This window comes from Narcine bancroftii, chromosome 1, assembly GCF_036971445.1.
Source record: "Narcine bancroftii isolate sNarBan1 chromosome 1, sNarBan1.hap1, whole genome shotgun sequence".
Lineage (NCBI taxonomy): Eukaryota > Metazoa > Chordata > Chondrichthyes > Torpediniformes > Narcinidae > Narcine > Narcine bancroftii.
This window is the reverse complement of record NC_091469.1, coordinates 100617775-100636792: the sequence shown is the minus strand read 5'-3', so window position 1 is coordinate 100636792 and position 19018 is coordinate 100617775. Positions and strand designations below refer to the sequence as shown.

The following is a 19018-nucleotide window of genomic DNA, read 5'->3' as shown; positions in this document are numbered from 1 at the left end:
GTTACTGCCCGCTTTGCAACAAGGTTACTGCCCGCTTTGCAACAAGGTTACTGCCCGCTTTGCAACAAGGTTACTGCCCGCTTTGCAACAAGGTTACTGCCCGCTTTGCAACAAGGTTACTGCCCGCTTTGCAACAAGGTTACTGCCCGCTTTGCAACAAGGTTACTGCCCGCTTTGCAACAAGGTTACTGCCCGCTTTGCAACAAGGTTACTGCCCGCTTTGCAACAAGGTTACTGCCCGCTTTGCAACAAGGTTACTGCCCGCTTTGCAACAAGGTTACTGCCCGCTTTGCAACAAGGTTACTGCCCGCTTTGCAACAAGGTTACTGCCCGCTTTGCAACAAGGTTACTGCCCGCTTTGCAACAAGGTTACTGCCCGCTTTGCAACAAGGTTACTGCCCGCTTTGCAACAAGGTTACTGCCCGCTTTGCAACAAGGTTACTGCCCGCTTTGCAACAAGGTTACTGCCCGCTTTGCAACAAGGTTACTGCCCGCTTTGCAACAAGGTTACTGCCCGCTTTGCAACAAGGTTACTGCCCGCTTTGCAACAAGGTTACTGCCCGCTTTGCAACAAGGTTACTGCCCGCTTTGCAACAAGGTTACTGCCCGCTTTGCAACAAGGTTACTGCCCGCTTTGCAACAAGGTTACTGCCCGCTTTGCAACAAGGTTACTGCCCGCTTTGCAACAAGGTTACTGCCCGCTTTGCAACAAGGTTACTGCCCGCTTTGCAACAAGGTTACTGCCCGCTTTGCAACAAGGTTACTGCCCGCTTTGCAACAAGGTTACTGCCCGCTTTGCAACAAGGTTACTGCCCGCTTTGCAACAAGGTTACTGCCCGCTTTGCAACAAGGTTACTGCCCGCTTTGCAACAAGGTTACTGCCCGCTTTGCAACAAGGTTTCTGCCCGCTTTGCAACAAGGTTACTGCCCGCTTTGCAACAAGGTTACTGCCCGCTTTGCAACAAGGTTACTGCCCGCTTTGCAACAAGGTTACTGCCCGCTTTGCAACAAGGTTACTGCCCGCTTTGCAACAAGGTTTCTGCCCGCTTTGCAACAAGGTTTCTGCCCGCTTTGCAACAAGGTTTCTGCCCGCTTTGCAACAAGGTTTCTGCCCGCTTTGCAACAAGGTTTCTGCCCGCTTTGCAACAAGGTTTCTGCCCGCTTTGCAACAAGGTTACTGCCCGCTTTGCAACAAGGTTACTGCCCGCTTTGCAACAAGGTTACTGCCCGCTTTGCAACAAGGTTACTGCCCGCTTTGCAACAAGGTTACTGCCCGCTTTGCAACAAGGTTACTGCCCGCTTTGCAACAAGGTTACTGCCCGCTTTGCAACAAGGTTACTGCCCGCTTTGCAACAAGGTTACTGCCCGCTTTGCAACAAGGTTACTGCCCGCTTTGCAACAAGGTTACTGCCCGCTTTGCAACAAGGTTACTGCCCGCTTTGCAACAAGGTTACTGCCCGCTTTGCAACAAGGTTACTGCCCGCTTTGCAACAAGGTTACTGCCCGCTTTGCAACAAGGTTACTGCCCGCTTTGCAACAAGGTTACTGCCCGCTTTGCAACAAGGTTACTGCCCGCTTTGCAACAAGGTTACTGCCCGCTTTGCAACAAGGTTTCTGCCCGCTTTGCAACAAGGTTTCTGCCCGCTTTGCAACAAGGTTACTGACCGCTTTGCAACAAGGTTACTGCCCGCTTTGCAACAAGGTTACTGCCCGCTTTGCAACAAGGTTTCTGCCCGCTTTGCAACAAGGTTTCTGCCCGCTTTGCAACAAGGTTACTGCCCGCTTTGCAACAAGGTTACTGCCCGCTTTGCAACAAGGTTACTGCCCGCTTTGCAACAAGGTTACTGCCCGCTTTGCAACAAGGTTACTGCCCGCTTTGCAACAAGGTTACTGCCCGCTTTGCAACAAGGTTACTGCCCGCTTTGCAACAAGGTTACTGCCCGCTTTGCAACAAGGTTACTGCCCGCTTTGCAACAAGGTTACTGCCCGCTTTGCAACAAGGTTACTGCCCGCTTTGCAACAAGGTTACTGCCCGCTTTGCAACAAGGTTTCTGCCCGCTTTGCAACAAGGTTTCTGCCCGCTTTGCAACAAGGTTTCTGCCCGCTTTGCAACAAGGTTTCTGCCCGCTTTGCAACAAGGTTACTGCCCGCTTTGCAACAAGGTTACTGCCCGCTTTGCAACAAGGTTACTGCCCGCTTTGCAACAAGGTTACTGCCCGCTTTGCAACAAGGTTACTGCCCGCTTTGCAACAAGGTTACTGCCCGCTTTGCAACAAGGTTACTGCCCGCTTTGCAACAAGGTTACTGCCCGCTTTGCAACAAGGTTACTGCCCGCTTTGCAACAAGGTTACTGCCCGCTTTGCAACAAGGTTACTGCCCGCTTTGCAACAAGGTTACTGCCTGCTTTGCAACAAGGTTACTGCCCGCTTTGCAACATGGTTACTGCCCGCTTTGCAACAAGGTTACTGCCCGCTTTGCAACAAGGTTACTGCCCGCTTTGCAACAAGGTTACTGCCCGCTTTGCAACAAGGTTACTGCCCTATCTGAAGGCCATTTCCACCAATGGACTACATTTCACAACTTTACCTTTACCACTTGTGTTTTCTCTGTCTCTCTCTCTCTCTCTCTCTCTCCCCCAACCTCCCTCATTAATCTATGAACCAGATGTTTCAGAAAACATCGAGATCGTCTTGTAAATGTGGCTCCACCCTATCACAAATATTCCCTCTATCCATCGCTCCACCTTTGCAACTTAAAACTACAGGTAACTTCTTTTCCTCACTTCTCTGGACCTGATGTAGGGTCTGTGACCTGAAGTATTAACTCTTTTGCTCTCTCCACAAATGTCACCTGACCCTGCTGAACATTTCTAACAGTTTTTAATATCAAAATTCCCATCAGTCCTGACAAGATAAAAGTAGCAAGATGTTACTTCTGGCTGAGGTGTCTAAACCAAAGGGATACAGTCTCAAAATAAAGGATTGTCCACCCAGGATAAGGATAAAAAGAATTGCCTTCAACCTCTGAGATTCTCTACCAAACAGGCTCAACTGCTGATTCAAGACGGAGATTCTTAGACATTAAGGGAATTTTAAAAAATAGAGTTTATTGTTATTGAAGCAGAGGTAAAATATCTTCACTGAACTACTGATAATAGATATTCTGCTTGGCCCATAGGAAAAAGATTCTCAGGGTTGTATGTGATGTATGTAGTCTGACAATAAATTAGAACTTACTTGAGCATGAAAAGTCATGGAGCGAACTAAAGAATCTGCTCATAGAGGAACCAGGATTTACGACCCAATGAGACCCATCAAGATATCATCAAACGCATAATGTAGTGGGTTCTGTGCAGTTCTGCAAAATATGATGACTGGCAACCCATTGCATATGCATCATACTCAATGACAGACGCAGAGATGCGATACACTCAAATTGAAAAGGAGCTGCTCAACATCACATACGTCTGTGAAAGATTTCATCAGTTTGTGTCAGGACAAGCAATCAGTGTAGAGACTGATCATAAGCCTTTGATTGCATTGTTCCAAAACCCATTAAATGAATGTCCACTTAGAATACAAAGAATGATGATTAGGCTGCAACACTATACACTGAATGTAGCGTATACTCTGGGCAAGCTAATGTACACAGCTGTTGTCTAGAGCTGTTGACACGAGAGAGCCCGCAAACACCAAAATGGATGAAGATGTGATCACAAGTGCACTGTCCATATCAGATGCAAAATGGAGGTCAGAGAGTCAGACAAACAAAGATGAAACACTGAGACAACTGAGAAAAAACATCTTGGATGGGTGGCCCAACATGAAGCAGGACTGCTCACCTGACGTTTCAGAGTATTGGAACTGCAGGGCGGAACTATCAATGGTTGAAGACATCATCTACAAAGGAAGCAAAATCCTTATCCCAAAGAGTCTGAGAAAAGAAATGCTAAAAAGGATCCATGGAGGACATCTTAGAATTGAAAAGTGTAAGTAAAGAGCACGAGAGGTGATGTACTGGCCAAGAATCAACAATGATATAACAAATGAAGTGTCAAACTGTACAATATGCCAGAAATATCAAGCAAGCAATCCTGCAGAACCACTAAAGCCACCCCCAGCACCATACAGACCTTACCAGAAGGTAGGCGCTGACCTATTTGAATGTCAAGGGAAGGACTATCTTGTAGTCACAGACTATTACTCCCTGTTCCCAGAGGTATATAAATTGAACACCACCACTGCAGATGCAGTAATAACAGATATGAAATCCATATTCTCCAGATATGGCATGGCAAGCGAAGTCTTCACAACGGATCCCAGTTTTGCAATTTAATGTTCCAACAGCTTGCCAAAAAAGTGGGACTTTGTACACACCACTTCAAGTCCTCATTTTCTTCATTCCAATGGTCTAGTGGAAAAATCAGTGCAGACAGTGAAAAGACTGATGAACAAGGCAAAAAACAGTGGAACAGACTTCTACCAGAGCATGCTAGTATACTGCACAACACCGCTCGAGTGTGGTATGTCACCAGCACAACTCCTTATGGGACGTAGGCTAAGGTCAAACCTACCTATTCAGGAGAACCTCCTAAAAACAAAAGAGGGGGAGAAAGTGAGAAAGTTTAAAGAATAACAAATAAAATCAAAAATATTACTTGGACAGAGGAACAAAAAACCTACCAGAACTATACATTGGTGACCAAGTAAGGCTAAAAGATAAAACAAACTTATGGATTCAGAAGGAAACTGTCCTTCGTGAAGTCCAACCAAGATCATACACCATTCAGACAGATGAAGGTGCTGTTCTGCGAAGAAATTGTCGAGATCTTCAAATGGGTCCAGCCACAGTAGATGGAAAAACAGATACTGCTGAACAACCTGAATGCACATCTGAGAAGACATCATCTGAGGCAACAACTCTGATTCAAGGACAATCAATTAAGAGATCGTCAAGACACGTGAATCCTCCTAAGAGACTCATTGAGCAAATTTAAAGACTCCTGTTATAGAATGAAGTAGTGCTATCTTATTCGCTCTTCAAGTTTTAATGTATGTAAATATAAACACAACACAAGTTTTAAAAATGTAAACAATGTTGATAATAATGAAAATGTAAGTTCTTGGTGTTAAAGTTAAAATATCAGAGTTATATAAAGAAAACATGTTAGTTAAAAGTAAGCTAAAGGAGATGTAATGATAATGATGATGGTTGCATTGCAACTAGCAATGCCTTGATTATAGTTACTGTTTGATTAGACTTGGCTGCCAGCAGGGGGCTGACACACAGAGCAGGAGACACAGTATGCAGATCAGTAATGGAGGCTTGCAGCCTCATGGCATGCCTCATGTGCTGTTTATATCAACTTTAAAGTAACAAACCTTTTCCTTCATCCATGTGTTGTCTAAGAACTCGCACATACGAATACAAGAAGAAACAAATGCCAGCATTGCATTTGCCTTCTCCATGAATGCATTATTTCTAAAAGGGAACATGACACCACCATCCCCCCCCCCCCCAACTAGTCCCCCAAGCCCCTGCTTGTATATCAACACATAGAATGATTTAACAACAGGCAAGGAAAGAGGAGGAAGCACTCAGTCAGATCCAAGAAAGTCATGAACAAAAGATCAACAAGCAGCCCTTAAATGGAATGATAAATTGTTAAGTTGAGACAGAGATACATCTTTGTTAAAATATTTTTTAAAAATATGGAGCAAAATACATTTGGAAATGGGAATGAGAAATTATCAGATACCAAGAATGATATTGACTCAAAATAAACATTTCTTTTACAATAAGTAATCAACTTTTATTAATATTTGGCTCAACAAAGGAATTAAGAGAATAAAAGATTGTTTTCAGGGTACAACTTTAATGACATTCGAACAAATGAAAAATAAATATGGAATACAAAATAATACAATATTTTCTTATTATCAATTAAAAGCATATTTAAGGGAAAAAAATTAGGACCAGCTCTGGTATTACCTGAACATAGTTATTTGTAAAATGTAATTACAGATATGTCTATTAAAAAGTTTATTTCAATTATGTATACAACTTTACAAAAAAATAACATATAAACGAGGAGTCAATAAGTCAAGACAAAGATGGGAGTGTGCAAGCACACATCTCTGTGAGCGAGCCGGCTCCGCTTGTATCACCGCACTGGCGGGGCAGCTGCAGGAAGATGGTGCCATCGGGGCTTGCTGATTACCTCGTGGCTTAGGCCACAGCTCATGCCCTGGGCAACATGATGATGTCACCACCATGCGGAGTGGAACTCCCGTTGGCCTTAAAGGAGCGTGCGTGAAATTCAAATAAACAGTTCAACTGAAACTTCCACCGAGTTCAGTGGTGTGTTTCTGTGTTGTAGCAGCCGCTATATTGGTGACCCCACAGAGCCCAGATGTTATCTGGTCTACAAACATGGATTTGTCAGCGATCAACTCTGTCTCTGTGAAACATCCCTCCCCCTCTAACCTTGGACCCATTGACCTCACGTAGTTTGGGCAGGCGGAGGCACAGTTTCATCTCAGGCAGACCACCTCTGACTCCATGATGTTCTACCATGTGGTAAGCGCCCTCAATGAAGAAACCGTGGGCAGAGTGGATGATCTGATCCACGATCCACCAGAGGAGGGTAAGTATGTCGCCCTCAAAGCCCTCCTCCTCGGCACCTTCAGACTCTCCCATTGGCAGCATGCAGCCAGGCTGATGTACCTCAATGGCCTGGGGGACAGAGCCCCGTCCGCTCTAATGGATGAAATGCTCACACTGGCAGAAGGCCACAAACCTTGCCTAATGTTTGAGCAAGCCTTCCTGGAACAAATGCCGGAAGACATCCAGCTCCAACTGGCAGACGAGGATTTCTCAGACCCCCAAAAGGTCGCAGCCCACGCCAATGTACTGTGGAGAACCAAACGGGAGAACGAGGCTGCCATGAATCAGGTCACCCACCCTGGACCCAGCCAACTACAGCCCGCCTCCAGGCAGAAGCTGGAAGAGCACCAAACCACCTGGTGTTTCGACCACCAATGCTGGGGAGCCCAAGTTTAGATCATAATGAGCACAAGACCCATCTCCGCACACTGTTCGCCTGTCTGGCAAAATTTGGCCTTACCGTCAACATGGCCAAATGACAGTTCGGGAAGGAGTCATTAGAGTTTCTGGACCACACCATCACTTCAGATGGGGCAGCACCATCACAGGACAAGGTCAAGGCCGGACACCTTCAAGGGCCTGCAGGAGTTCACCGAGATGGTTAACTTCTACCACCGCTTCATCCCGGGGGCCGCCCGCATAATGCACCCGCTGTTCGCCCTGATCTTGGCAAAACAAAAGATTCTCAAATGGACGAAGGAGGCCGAAACAGCTTTCGCCCACACCAAAGACGCTCTCACTAACGCCACCCTACTGGCCAACCCCTGGCCCAATGACCTCACAGAACTCTCGGTTGACGGGTCCGCCACAGCCTTCAGGGGCATCCTCAAGCAAATCGTCAATGGACAGTGGTGCCTGCTAGCATTCTTCAGCCAGCACCTTCAACCTCCAGAGCTGAAATACAGTGCCTTTGACAGGGAGCTCCTAGCCATGTACCTCTCCATCAGGCACTTCCGCTACTTTCTTTAGGGCAGGCCTTTCACGGCCTTCATGGACCATAACTCACTCACTCAGGTCCTCGCCATGGCAAAGGACCCTTGGTTGTCATGCCAGCAGTGGCACCTTTCCTACATCTAAGAGTTCACCACTGACATCCAACACCAGGCGGCTAAGGACAATGTCATTGCTGACGCACTCTCCAGACCCACCATCCACAACTTGTCCACTGGCCTGAACTTCGCCCAATTAGCTCAGGCCCAGAGAGGGGATGAAGAGACACAGGCCTTCCGAACTGCCATCACCAGCCTGCGACTCAAGGACCTGGAGCAACCGGGCAGCCTTGACATGATACTGTGCGACATCTCAACAAGCTCACCTTGGCCAGTAGTACCCCCACAATGGAGGCAGGGTGCATTCCGGATGGTCCACGACCTGGCCCACCCCTCCGTCAAGACATTAGTATGCATGGTGGCAGGACGTTTCATCTGGCATGGATTAAAAAAACAAGTGGCCCATATGGTGAGGAATTGTACGCACTGCCAAGCTTCTACAGTCCAGCGCCATGTCAGAGCCCCATACAACATTTCAGCCAGAAGGTTTGACCGTATCCACAATGACATAGTGGGCCCTCTACTGGTGTCCAGGGACACCTGCTACCTCCTGACTGTGGATGACGAAACGACAAGGTAGCCGGAAGCCATCCCCATCAGAGACACTTCCCTCGAGTCCTGCACCAGAGCCCTGCTTGCTAACTGGATCGCCTGGTTCGGCGTCCCAACTCATATGACCAGTGACAGGGACACCCAGTTCACCTCCGCCCTCTGGGTGCAACTGGAAAACTGCCTGGGGATCAAGCTCCACCACACCACAGCTTATCATCCCCAAGCTAACAGACTCATGGAGCGCTTCCATCGGCACCTTAAGGCGGCTCTCTCTTGTCATCTAAATGGCCCTGAAGGAGGATCTCCAGGTTTCATCTGTGGAACTCGTCTATGGTGTACCATTGTCTCTGCCAGGAGAGATTTTCAGGACAGGCGCAGAATCCGAAGGCGAGAACCCAACCCTCCTCACAGACTCTGCAACAGGCTCAGTTCGCTGGCACCCCCACTGCCAACACACTACGGCAAATACCCGACAAACATTCACAAGGAGCTGGCCTCAGCAGAGTTTGTTTCAACTGGCATGGCCCATACCCTACACCCTGCAGCACCCATATGAGGGCCCAAACAAGGTCCTACACCGGTTGGGAAAGACTTTTACCCTGGACATTGGGGGCAGGGAGGAACTATTCACGATCAACAGACTGTAACCGGCACATGTGGACTTAGATCAATCCGTGATGATGGCCCAACCTGAGCGAAGGGGTCGGCTGCCCAAGTGGCGAAATGCGTAAGCCGGTTCGGGGAGGGGTGTTGTATGGCGGCACACTTCTCTTGTAGCGAACTGGCCCCACTTGTTTCGCCATGCTGGTGGGGCAGCTGCAGGAAGATGGCGCTGTCAGGACTTGCTAATTACCTCATGGTTTAGGCCACAGCTCGCACCCTGGCAGCGTGGTGATGTCACCGCCACGCAGGGCAGAACTCCCATTGGCCTTAAAGGGGCACATGTGAAATTCAAATAAACAGTTCAACTGAAACCTCCACTATGTCCTGTGGTGTGTTTGTGTGTGTGTAGTAGCCACTAGAGGAGACAGATTTAAATATAAATATTCAAGAGAAAACTTGGCTAAAACTTTGTCAAGACAGTATAACCAATACAATAAATGTTCATTATAGAATGGTACAATATAATTTTTTTTTACGTCAATTATATTTTACTCCTCAGAAACTAAACAGATTAAATCCAAATTTTTCAGATATATGTTTTAGATGTAATCAGGATATAGGTACTTTTTAAAAAAAAACACTAACAGGATATCCTCAAGGTTAAGATCTTTTTGGATAGAACAAGGTTTATTTCTAGAACGAGTTACAAAAGTTAAATTTCCTCAGGATCCAAATATTTTTCTACTTGCAAATAAATTTGATACATAATTGAAATTCAAATTATATAAATATCAAAAAGAATTCATAAAGATTGCCCTAGCAATGGCGAGGAAATGCATAGCAGTAATTTGAAATTCTGATGTTTATTTGGGGATGGGTAGATGGCACGCTGAAATACATAGTTGTATACCACTTCAAAAGATGACATATAATTTACGGAATAAATATGAAACTTCAAATTACAGGGATTAGGTAGTTAATCACCCAACCTAAATCTTCTGACTTCTTTAAAATTAAGATATGTTTTGGTGATAATTTTTTTTTAATCTTTGTTTTAATAATATCCAGATGTTTTCTTCTTTCTTTCCTTTTTTGGGGCTGAACTTTATTTAGGGAGGAGGGTGGTTTAAATCACTATATAGTAATCATTATTATTTTGAACAAGACAGTTTATGTACAATTTTAATGCATATGTGAAAATTTTAAATAAAATTTTCCAAAAAAAAAGGCAGCCCTGCAGATCACAGGAAAAACTCCAACTGGATTGGAACCATCTGTTAGAAGTGAACTCAACAGATTGGGGAGAGGACGGGTACACTCAGCGCCCTTCCCCACTTGTTGAAATAGGGAAGCAAGCATGGCAGTAGCATTTAAAAGGCTTTTTAGATAGACACATGTGACTGCAGGGAACCATGAGCAGAAAGAACAATTTAATTTGGCATCATGTTTTGTTCAGAAATCAAGATCTAAAGCACCTGTTCGAAGTAATTATGGTGTCATAAACTGCCTCAGACACATTAGCAGTGTCAGACACATTAGCAGTGCGAACCCTGCTAATGTGTAATCTATTCTTGTCAAATTAGCTCAATCAAATCCTTTATGATAAGAATACCTAGTGCTTGCATTGACTATGCAGCTTATTTGGATGCATCATCAATAGAATAAGGAAAGCCACCACCCTGGTGGTGTAATGCTGAAATGATGGAATGCCAGTCTGGGCCATCAAGGCAACACCTAAATTCTACTCACTCACTACATTGAAACACAAAAAACCATAGTTCTGTGTGAAGGTCTCAGATTAATCTTGGTTTCAGCCCACCCGCCCAAGTGAAGCAGTCCACAATGCTCAGAGCTGTAGCTGACACCAGAAGTTATCTGAGCAAAGGTCAAAATATACCCAGCAAAGGTCAAAATGCTTCTGACTACCCCAGTTATAAGGCAGCAAGAAAGCTCACTGCATCCAAGAGGGATCTCAGGGCCCAGTTCCAGAGAAATATGGTGGCGATGCCAGAGCTGCTGTAACGTCAGTGTCGCCACGAAACCAGGAGAGCGGGTAGTGGAGACTCAGCGCTGCCCCGAAAGGTTCAACTGCCCAGTCCTAATGTCGGTGACTCCGTACAGGCATTAAATGGCCTGCTAGATTGGCTGACAGTATTTTTAAACTGAAATCCTGCAACGAGGAGTCTGTGCCCAAGATGGTAGCGCCTGCGATTGGCAGCATAGTCTGGGGAGCAGCGAACCAGCATATGGCACCAGAAACATAGAGGACACACACCCCCCATACTGAGAACAAGAGCCAGAGGAGACAGCCTTACAGATGGTGCCCACAGCAGTGGACCAGCAGCTGAGGAACCCCTACGGGCTGAGGGCTGTTGGAGTCTGGAGAACCAGGTATCAAAGCCAGGATTCAAGAGGATGCTGAAGGCAGGAAGCGCTCCCAAAAGATTTTGGGTGCCTAAGGCTTCCTGATCGTGTCAGAGGTTTGTATCAGGAGCTCGATTTGTCAATAGATCAAACAGGAGTCGGTGTTGCTGAGGGAGCACTGGAGCCAAATCCACGGACACTAAGTGACTCTGAAGCAACTCTATTTTGCTTCTTTTTCTCTCAAACTGTAAGGAGTGTCAGGAAATGCTAATGGTGACTCTTTGCCTTACAGCAGGCAGAAGGCAATTTTGTGTAATACATGTTCTGTACATAACAACAAAGGAATCTTGAATCCCTCCAGGTTGCTTGCACAAAAACAGGGTCACGAAGAAGGTGTATTTTGAGTTGACCTTGTCAGGGATTGAGTTCAAAAGACACAAAATAATGTTGCAGCTCTATAAAATTGGTTAGATCACATATGGAGTAACAAACATTCAGTTCTGGTCACCTCATTGCGGGAAAGATGTCGAAGCTTCAGAGCGGGTGCGGAGGAGATTTACCAGGAGATTGCCTAGATTAGAGAAATTGTCTTGTTCAGAGTGACGAAGGATGAGAGTTGACTTAATACGAGATTATGAGGGGCATAGGAAGGGTGGAAAGCCAGCGTCTGTTTCCCAGGGCGACAATAGCAAACACCAGAGGACAACTTTTTTTTTAAAAAGAGCTGCGGAGAAAAGTTTAGGGAAGTCGTTAGTGAATGGTGGGTGTTGGAATGCATTGCTGGGAGTGGTGGTGGAGCCTGGTACAATAGGGACATTCAAAATCAGACATGTGGCATGTGAAGCAAGAAAAGTAAAGGGTATGAAGTAAGGAATGGTTTATTTGTTGTTGAGCAGGTTTACATCGGTCAGCACAACATTGTACTGTAATGTTCTATAAGGAAAGCATAAAATGGTGATCAGAATACAAGTTTCTGTGATAGATTTCCTGCCAGTCTCAAAAGTAGTGGATAAAATGCTGCCTCCCAGCTCTCTTTCCTCTACTCCCATTTACCTTTTCTCCTACAACCCCCATCTCCCCTTCCTCCCACCCCCGCCCCTGCCAAAATCTTACCCTTCCCACCGCCTGGAGCTAAGAATTTAAACTACCCTGATGTTCCTTTTGTAGGCTGAAGGATGATCCATTGAGGTTCTCAAAATTATGCAGATCTGTTAGGGTAGAGTCCCCAATCATGATCTCTCCTGCAGGAGTATGGAAGTTGGGCACTATCAATTGTTTGGCCATTTTTCCAATAAGGAGGGAAAAGAAACCCAGGAGTCGTGCATGAAACATAATGAGAGTTTTACTGATATATCCAATGAAAAGTTCAAAAATCTCTTCAATTAATGGGACTAAAATGTGTTATCATTAAGAGGCCTAAGAAATGTGTGGGGAATTTATGCTGTACTAAGTGCTGTACAAATTGGGCCACAGTTTGAGTACACCTCTGATGACCGCATCAGGAAAGACATGATTGCAATGGAGAGGGTGGTGAAATTACCTAAGATATTGCCAGGACTGAAAAATTGTAGCTGTAAGCAATGTTCCCTCTAATTTTTAGTAGTCAGTGTGCGCTAAAATCTTATGTTGTGCAATTTTTTTTTCCCTGTGACAAAAGTATGGGCGCACTGAATGCTTGTGCAAATGTAAATTTGAAATTGGTTCATTTTTGCCCAGCCTATGCTCATGGCTAATAAAACTGTATTGGCATGTTTTAATATAATACAAGTAAGAATGCATTCTACGAAGTAAAATCATTTTCAATAAGTATCATTATTAATTACTATATTATTTTACGTGACTCACCTTCTGTGAGCTCATTAATTACCTTCTGTGAGCTCATTAATTTCCTTTGTGCGCTGGTTGCAAAATGTGTGCGTGCACACACGCGCACAGCTTAGAGGGAACAATGGCTATAAGGAAAGATCAGATCAGCTGGGTTGGCGTTCTTTGGTCCAGAGGAGGCTCAGGAGAGATGTAATTGAGCAGTTAAAAAAAATGGGACTTAAATCGAGAAACTAGAAAGGAGAAATTTCCTCCAACTGGGTGGTCAAACAGCACAGAAAACAATTGTTAGAAAGATTAGAGGAGATTTTTTTTTAAAATATTTCCTTTCAGAGGGTCTCATACTCTCTGCCTGATAGGAGCACAGGTAGATCCCTCGAATTCCCAAAATGAGGTTTTTTTTAAAAATACAGATTTGCATCATTCTAAATTACACAATTCACAAATGTGCTGGAGAAACTCAGCAAGTGATGCAACATCTATAGGGGGCAAAATTCAATGAAGGTTTCAGGCCAGAGCCCTTCCTCAGGAATGTGCCACATTGGTTACCCTTTACTTCCTATGGATGCTGCGTGACCTGCTGAGTTTCTCCAGCACATTTGTGTATTGCCCAGCATCTGCAGATGTTCTTATTTAACATCATTCAGATTTCTTATTTCCCCCCAAATGCACATCAAATTGAATCATAGTCATCCTTGTCTGGGATGTACTCTAGCCTGTGTTTCCCACTGGTCCTGGAATGCCTTCAAGGAGCCAGTAGACACCACGTGCTCTCTTTCCAGGAACACTGGGCACAGCTGCATCCTTGGAAAAGAGGCAGGCATTTCAGCTCAGGCAAAAGCCCTGGTAGACTACTGCCTGGACCTGCAAAAAGGCCAAGGCCAGGCCCAAGAGCAGGCCAACAAGGAGATCCCCCAATCTCTCCACTCCACCCTGGATGCCCACGAACAGGAGCTGCAGTCTCTCACGCTCCTCACATACACACACACACAGAAGATGGAAGTGGTGGCAGCCTGGAGATCTGTGAATCAGCTTAAAAAGCCAGTTGCATAGCACTCTCTCCCCAGGTCTCTGACATGATGGGAGTGCACTCCGTCCTAGTCACCCACTGAGGAACCTCCTGACTGCTGGGCACCATGACATTTAAACTGCACTTGGCCATTTAACTGAAGAAAACTAAGACCTGTAGGGCTAGGTTGGCCAAGGCTGTAAGGCTCTTTCTTTGGATATTAGGACATGGTATTCTGGAATTGGTTGAGGCAAACAGCATGGAAACATCTCAAAAAGCTAAATAAACATGAGGAGAATATGAAACAAACAGAAAGAAGGAGCTGAAATAAATGTGCCATACTTCCTCCTCAAGTTAGAAGTAATTTTCTTCAGAATACAATTCTGCATTTCCATACTCGATCGGGTAATGCTAAATTGAGAGTTCAACTTCCACGCAACTGCTGTACATTTCCTGGCTACCAACAAAGCAACCTTCACCAGTGAATTTGGTGTTTGGATAGTCTAAACTGCACTTCACCAATATCTCCCTGAAAGAACAATTCTGGATCTTGCGGGAATTCCACTTTTGTAATTTTTTTTTTTTAAAAAGAATGTCCCCCAGGTCCACCCAGAAGGATCTCACCTTCATACATAGCCAGATGGAGTGGATAAAGTTTCCAACCTCTACACCACATCTGAAACACATCCAAAATTTTTGACTTTGATTTATGTAATTTTTGTGATGTGAGGTACAGCTGATGCAGGAAATTGCATTGACAATCCCTATCACACTGTTCAGACACAAGTCTTCCCACCAATTTTAATTTATCATCGTACCCAAGTCCGACTCCCATCTTTCCCTCGACTGGTGTAATCCCCGTTTTGGGCCCTCACTCTGGAGTAGGAAATACATTCTTGAAATAAATTTAAGTACATTCCCCTGTCAAAATAGAATCTCCATGGTGCTACACTCCAGCAGAATCATTGTTTGTCCTAATTTGTATCTTAAGAAAGATCTCAAGTGTAGGAATCAAAAGAATGTTCTATTAGATAATCCAAATTTAATCATCGATTGCTTGAATGACATTAGTTGGCTCTGATCATAAAATTGAAGTGTGGCAACTGAATCTGAGGCACACAAGTGCACAGATATGATCTGTACCTTCCCCCCACCCCCCCCCCCCCACTTGAGAAATGAGTTAAGATACAAGCCTTCCCAACAGATAAATAAAGAAAGTGAATTAAAGTTGTGGCACAGAAGACGTATACTTTAATTTTGTTTTTTCCTTTGCCTTTTATAGTTTATTTAACATCTGGGGAAGGGAAAAAAATACTGGACTCTATATAATATTGTGTGATAAGAAACTGTTTTATATTGTTTGTATATATTTGCTGGAGTTTTTAAAATAAAATATTCCAAAAAAAGAATGAGCTGAAAGAGAGAGCAGTCTCGGATGAACACTGGCACAGAACATTCAGTCTAATGTCCAGCTTGTGTTATATATCACACTTGTGGGCTATGAATGTCACTTCTAACAGCACATCTCAGGGCTGAGAGGTAACTCCCAGCACAAGGAGGGAGGTGTGCAATTGAAGAAAGGCAAACCCAATCTTTGAAAGACCTTATCTGCACTTGAGCCTGAACTCCTCCATTGGCACCTGTTTTTGAAAATTCCTTTCAAAGCATTTCATTGTCTTTGGAAACCCTGCATGACTGGCTTCAGCCAAGCTCTTGCATTTTATCTACAGTAACATTCTAAAGACATGTTAATATATAGTATAAAATATAATATGCCCCATAACACATGATACACGTTTTTTTATTTATTTATTTAGAAAACAGATTCAACAACACATCAGTATTCCACAATTGGGCTCCCTTTGACTGATATCCAGGCACTCTTACCAAAATACTCCCACTCACCCTAACCCTCTCTGTACCCTCTTCCCCTGTACCTGATGTTCACAACCACATTCTTACTGTACCACCTTTCTCCTTGTAACCTGTACTTTGTTCCTTGTACCCTGTATTTGATGCCTGTACTCCAATCCCCCAATCTTCCGGTCCCCAGTACCATAATCCTCCTGTACTCCATTCCATCTGTCTGACTCCCTGTACCCAATTCCTCTGGACTTCACACCTTGAATCCTCTACCCCTGTATCCCATTCCCCCATATCCCAATCCCACCGTCCCACCCCCATACCCCATTCTCCTATACTCCAACCCCTTGCTCCCTAACCCCCATATAATCCCCATCTCTTCTCCTATACCCCATTCTCCTGGCCCCAAATCCCCTATTTCATACATTTTATCCTACCCCCTCGTTCCCCTCATTCCCCCTGCCTCATTTCTCTGTATTCCATTGCCCCCTTATCCCCTGAAGCTCCCTCCTCAACCCACTGGAATCACGGCCCCCTCTCCACTCACCCTCATGCGGTCCGCCGCCTGTCCCACGCCCGCGCCCAGGTGGTCGCTGCAGGGTCCGGGGATCACGCAGCGGGCGCACACGGGTTTGCCTTCGGTGAAGCAGAACCAGTCGGCTGGAGTTCGGTGAACGGGGCAGACTCCGCTGTCGGGCGCCGGCTCCTGACTCTCGTCCCGTCGACAGGTGCAAGGTGGACGGCCCGTCTCCTGCTGCTGCTGAGGAGCAGAGCAGCTCGAACAGCCGGGGGATGCCGGGCACGGGGGGGGCTGCGCCGGTGCCCAGTTCTCGGGGTCTGGCTGAGACATGGCCGCAGATCAGGAAAGGAAGGGCCGGCAACAGGTGAACGCGGAAGTGGGGATGGCGGAGGTCACTGCGGGGAGGCGATACAGGAAACGCTGGGACAGGCGAGACGCTCCCTCCTCTTCTTCACTCCCTCCACTTTTTTCAACACTTGCCGGTTGATTCGCTGAGAGTTGATGCTTGGAAAATGCAGTTAATGGGAAACAGAGCGCGGTGTTTGCTCTTAACAGAGCTTTCAAATAAACCAAGGATTTGTTCTGACCTTGTGGAAGAATTTGCATTTTAATCTCGCTTTTCAAGACCTCGGGGCTTCCAAAGACACTGGGCAGAGAATTGTGCGGCTTTCGATGTCAGGGGTGTGCGAGGTTTACAGCAAGGACAATTCAAAACGTGCCATTATAAATAAACCGCGCCTATAGCACATATCCAGCCACCTGTTCTGTCTCCCTGCCTATTTTGCAAATGGGGCTTTGTTCTGGGGAAAGTCCTCGACATGACCTGACCTGTGGGTGGGGAAAGAAGCAGAGACAGGTCAAACCAGGGCCCTGGAGAGTGTGGCAGAGAGACCTCGGGGTGCTGGTGCGTGATTCTTCGGGAGGGGGTGGCAATTCATCTGGGCAAGGTTGGTGCAGAAGGCGTTTGGCACACTTGCCTTCATTGGGCGGGTTTGAGGACACAGAATGAGGGGAGATTTGATCGAATTCCCCAAAATTATGAAGGGTGTAGTTCGAGCAAATGCAAACAGGCTTTTTTTTTCCACTGAGATTTGGAGAGATTAAAAATTAGAGGGCATGGTTTAAGGGTGAGAGGGAACTTCTTCACGCAGAGAGGGGTGGGAGTGTAGAAAAACTGCCAGCTGAATTGATGAATGTCGGCTCAATTTTGATATTTAAGAAAAATATGGATGGGCAGGGGATGAAGGGCTATGGACTGGGTGCAGATCAGTGGGACAAAGGAGAATAATAGTTCAGTACAAGCAAGAGGGGCCAAGCAGCCTGATTCTTGCTGCGGTGGTCTATGATTCTAAAGTGACCACCTCGCCTTAACATTCTGTGGCATTACTATCACCAATCCCTGCATCTTTGATATCCTGTTTTTGAAAATTCCTTTCAAAGCATTTCATTGTCTTTGGAAACCCTGCATGACTGGCTTCAGCCAAGCTCTTGCATTTTCCAACAGTAAACAACCCACAATCTCTTTTAAAGACATGTTAATATATAGTATAAACTATAATATACCCCATAACACATGGTACACATTTTTTTATTTACCTAGAAAGCAGATTCAACAACACATCAGTATTCCACAATTGGTTAATAGTGCATTGGGCTCCCTTTGACTGATATCCAGGCACTCTTCCTGATCTGGGAATTCAAGTGGGCGAACTGCATCATTGTTGAGGCCATAAACAGGGCTATGAACTAGGTGTAGGTAGGGGCATAGCCAGTGTGATATGCTGTGGTGCAGCAAACAGACTCAAAACGCAGAAAAGACTACTACAGGTTGTAATCTACTTAAACTCTGTTGTACACCGGTAGTAGTCCAGATTACTGGGCCAGCTCAAGTCTATATCCAATCTGGTGACTGACAGCCAGCCAGATGGTCTTCCTGCAGGTACAGAGGTCACCCTCTATAGTAAGTTGGTGGGCTTGAGGCCCAGTGCTGTGGTTGTATCACCAAACTCATCCCCTTCTTGAAATGAGCCTGGGGGGGAGGGGGGGGGTTGTCTCGGTGCCAGGTAGCATTTTCAAGTTCAGATGGTCTGGTGGCCGTCTGTGCCTCTGCAACCATCTCAAGGTTGGCTCCTGGTCAATGGTCGGTGAGGGCAGGGTTACCTGAGGGTCAGCCGGGTCCAGGGTGGCCGGAGTGACTGGCAGTGTGGGCATGGCAGTGTCTCGCAGTGAAGGGGTGTATGTGTGGGTCTGGCCCGCAAGGAATGGGGCCCTCTGGAGAGGCAGAGGAGGAAGGAGGTCGGTTTCTAATGAATCCTGGGTGGGCCAAGGGTACCCATGGTGGGGAGGTTGGGCGGGGTACTCATGGTTGGGGAAGGGGGTGCAGGGCCCCTGCTGATGCCAGATCCCTGGTCGAGACAGTGTCCTCAAGTCCATTGGGGTACCTGATGTCGGCGTAGTTCGGGTTCGAATGGAGGAGGACCTGCTCAACCAGGGGGCCGGACTATGGGTCCGCATGTGTTTGCGGAGGAGCACCGGTCTGGGAAACGTTAGCCATGTTGGGAGGGAGAT

At 46.0% G+C, this 19018-nt stretch overlaps 1 protein-coding gene across 1 annotated transcript in view; it reads right to left on the bottom strand.

The window, feature by feature from the left end:
• Nucleotides 1–17139, bottom strand: part of bspry (B-box and SPRY domain containing) — a 50273-nt gene extending 33134 nt beyond the window's left edge. Inside the window, exon 1 of the mRNA XM_069934123.1 lies at nt 16478–17139. Within this exon, the coding sequence (XP_069790224.1) occupies nt 16478–16780 (303 nt within the window). The 5' untranslated portion in view covers nt 16781–17139. The remainder of the gene's footprint in view (nt 1–16477) is intronic.
• Nucleotides 17140–19018: the final 1879 nt, after the last annotated feature.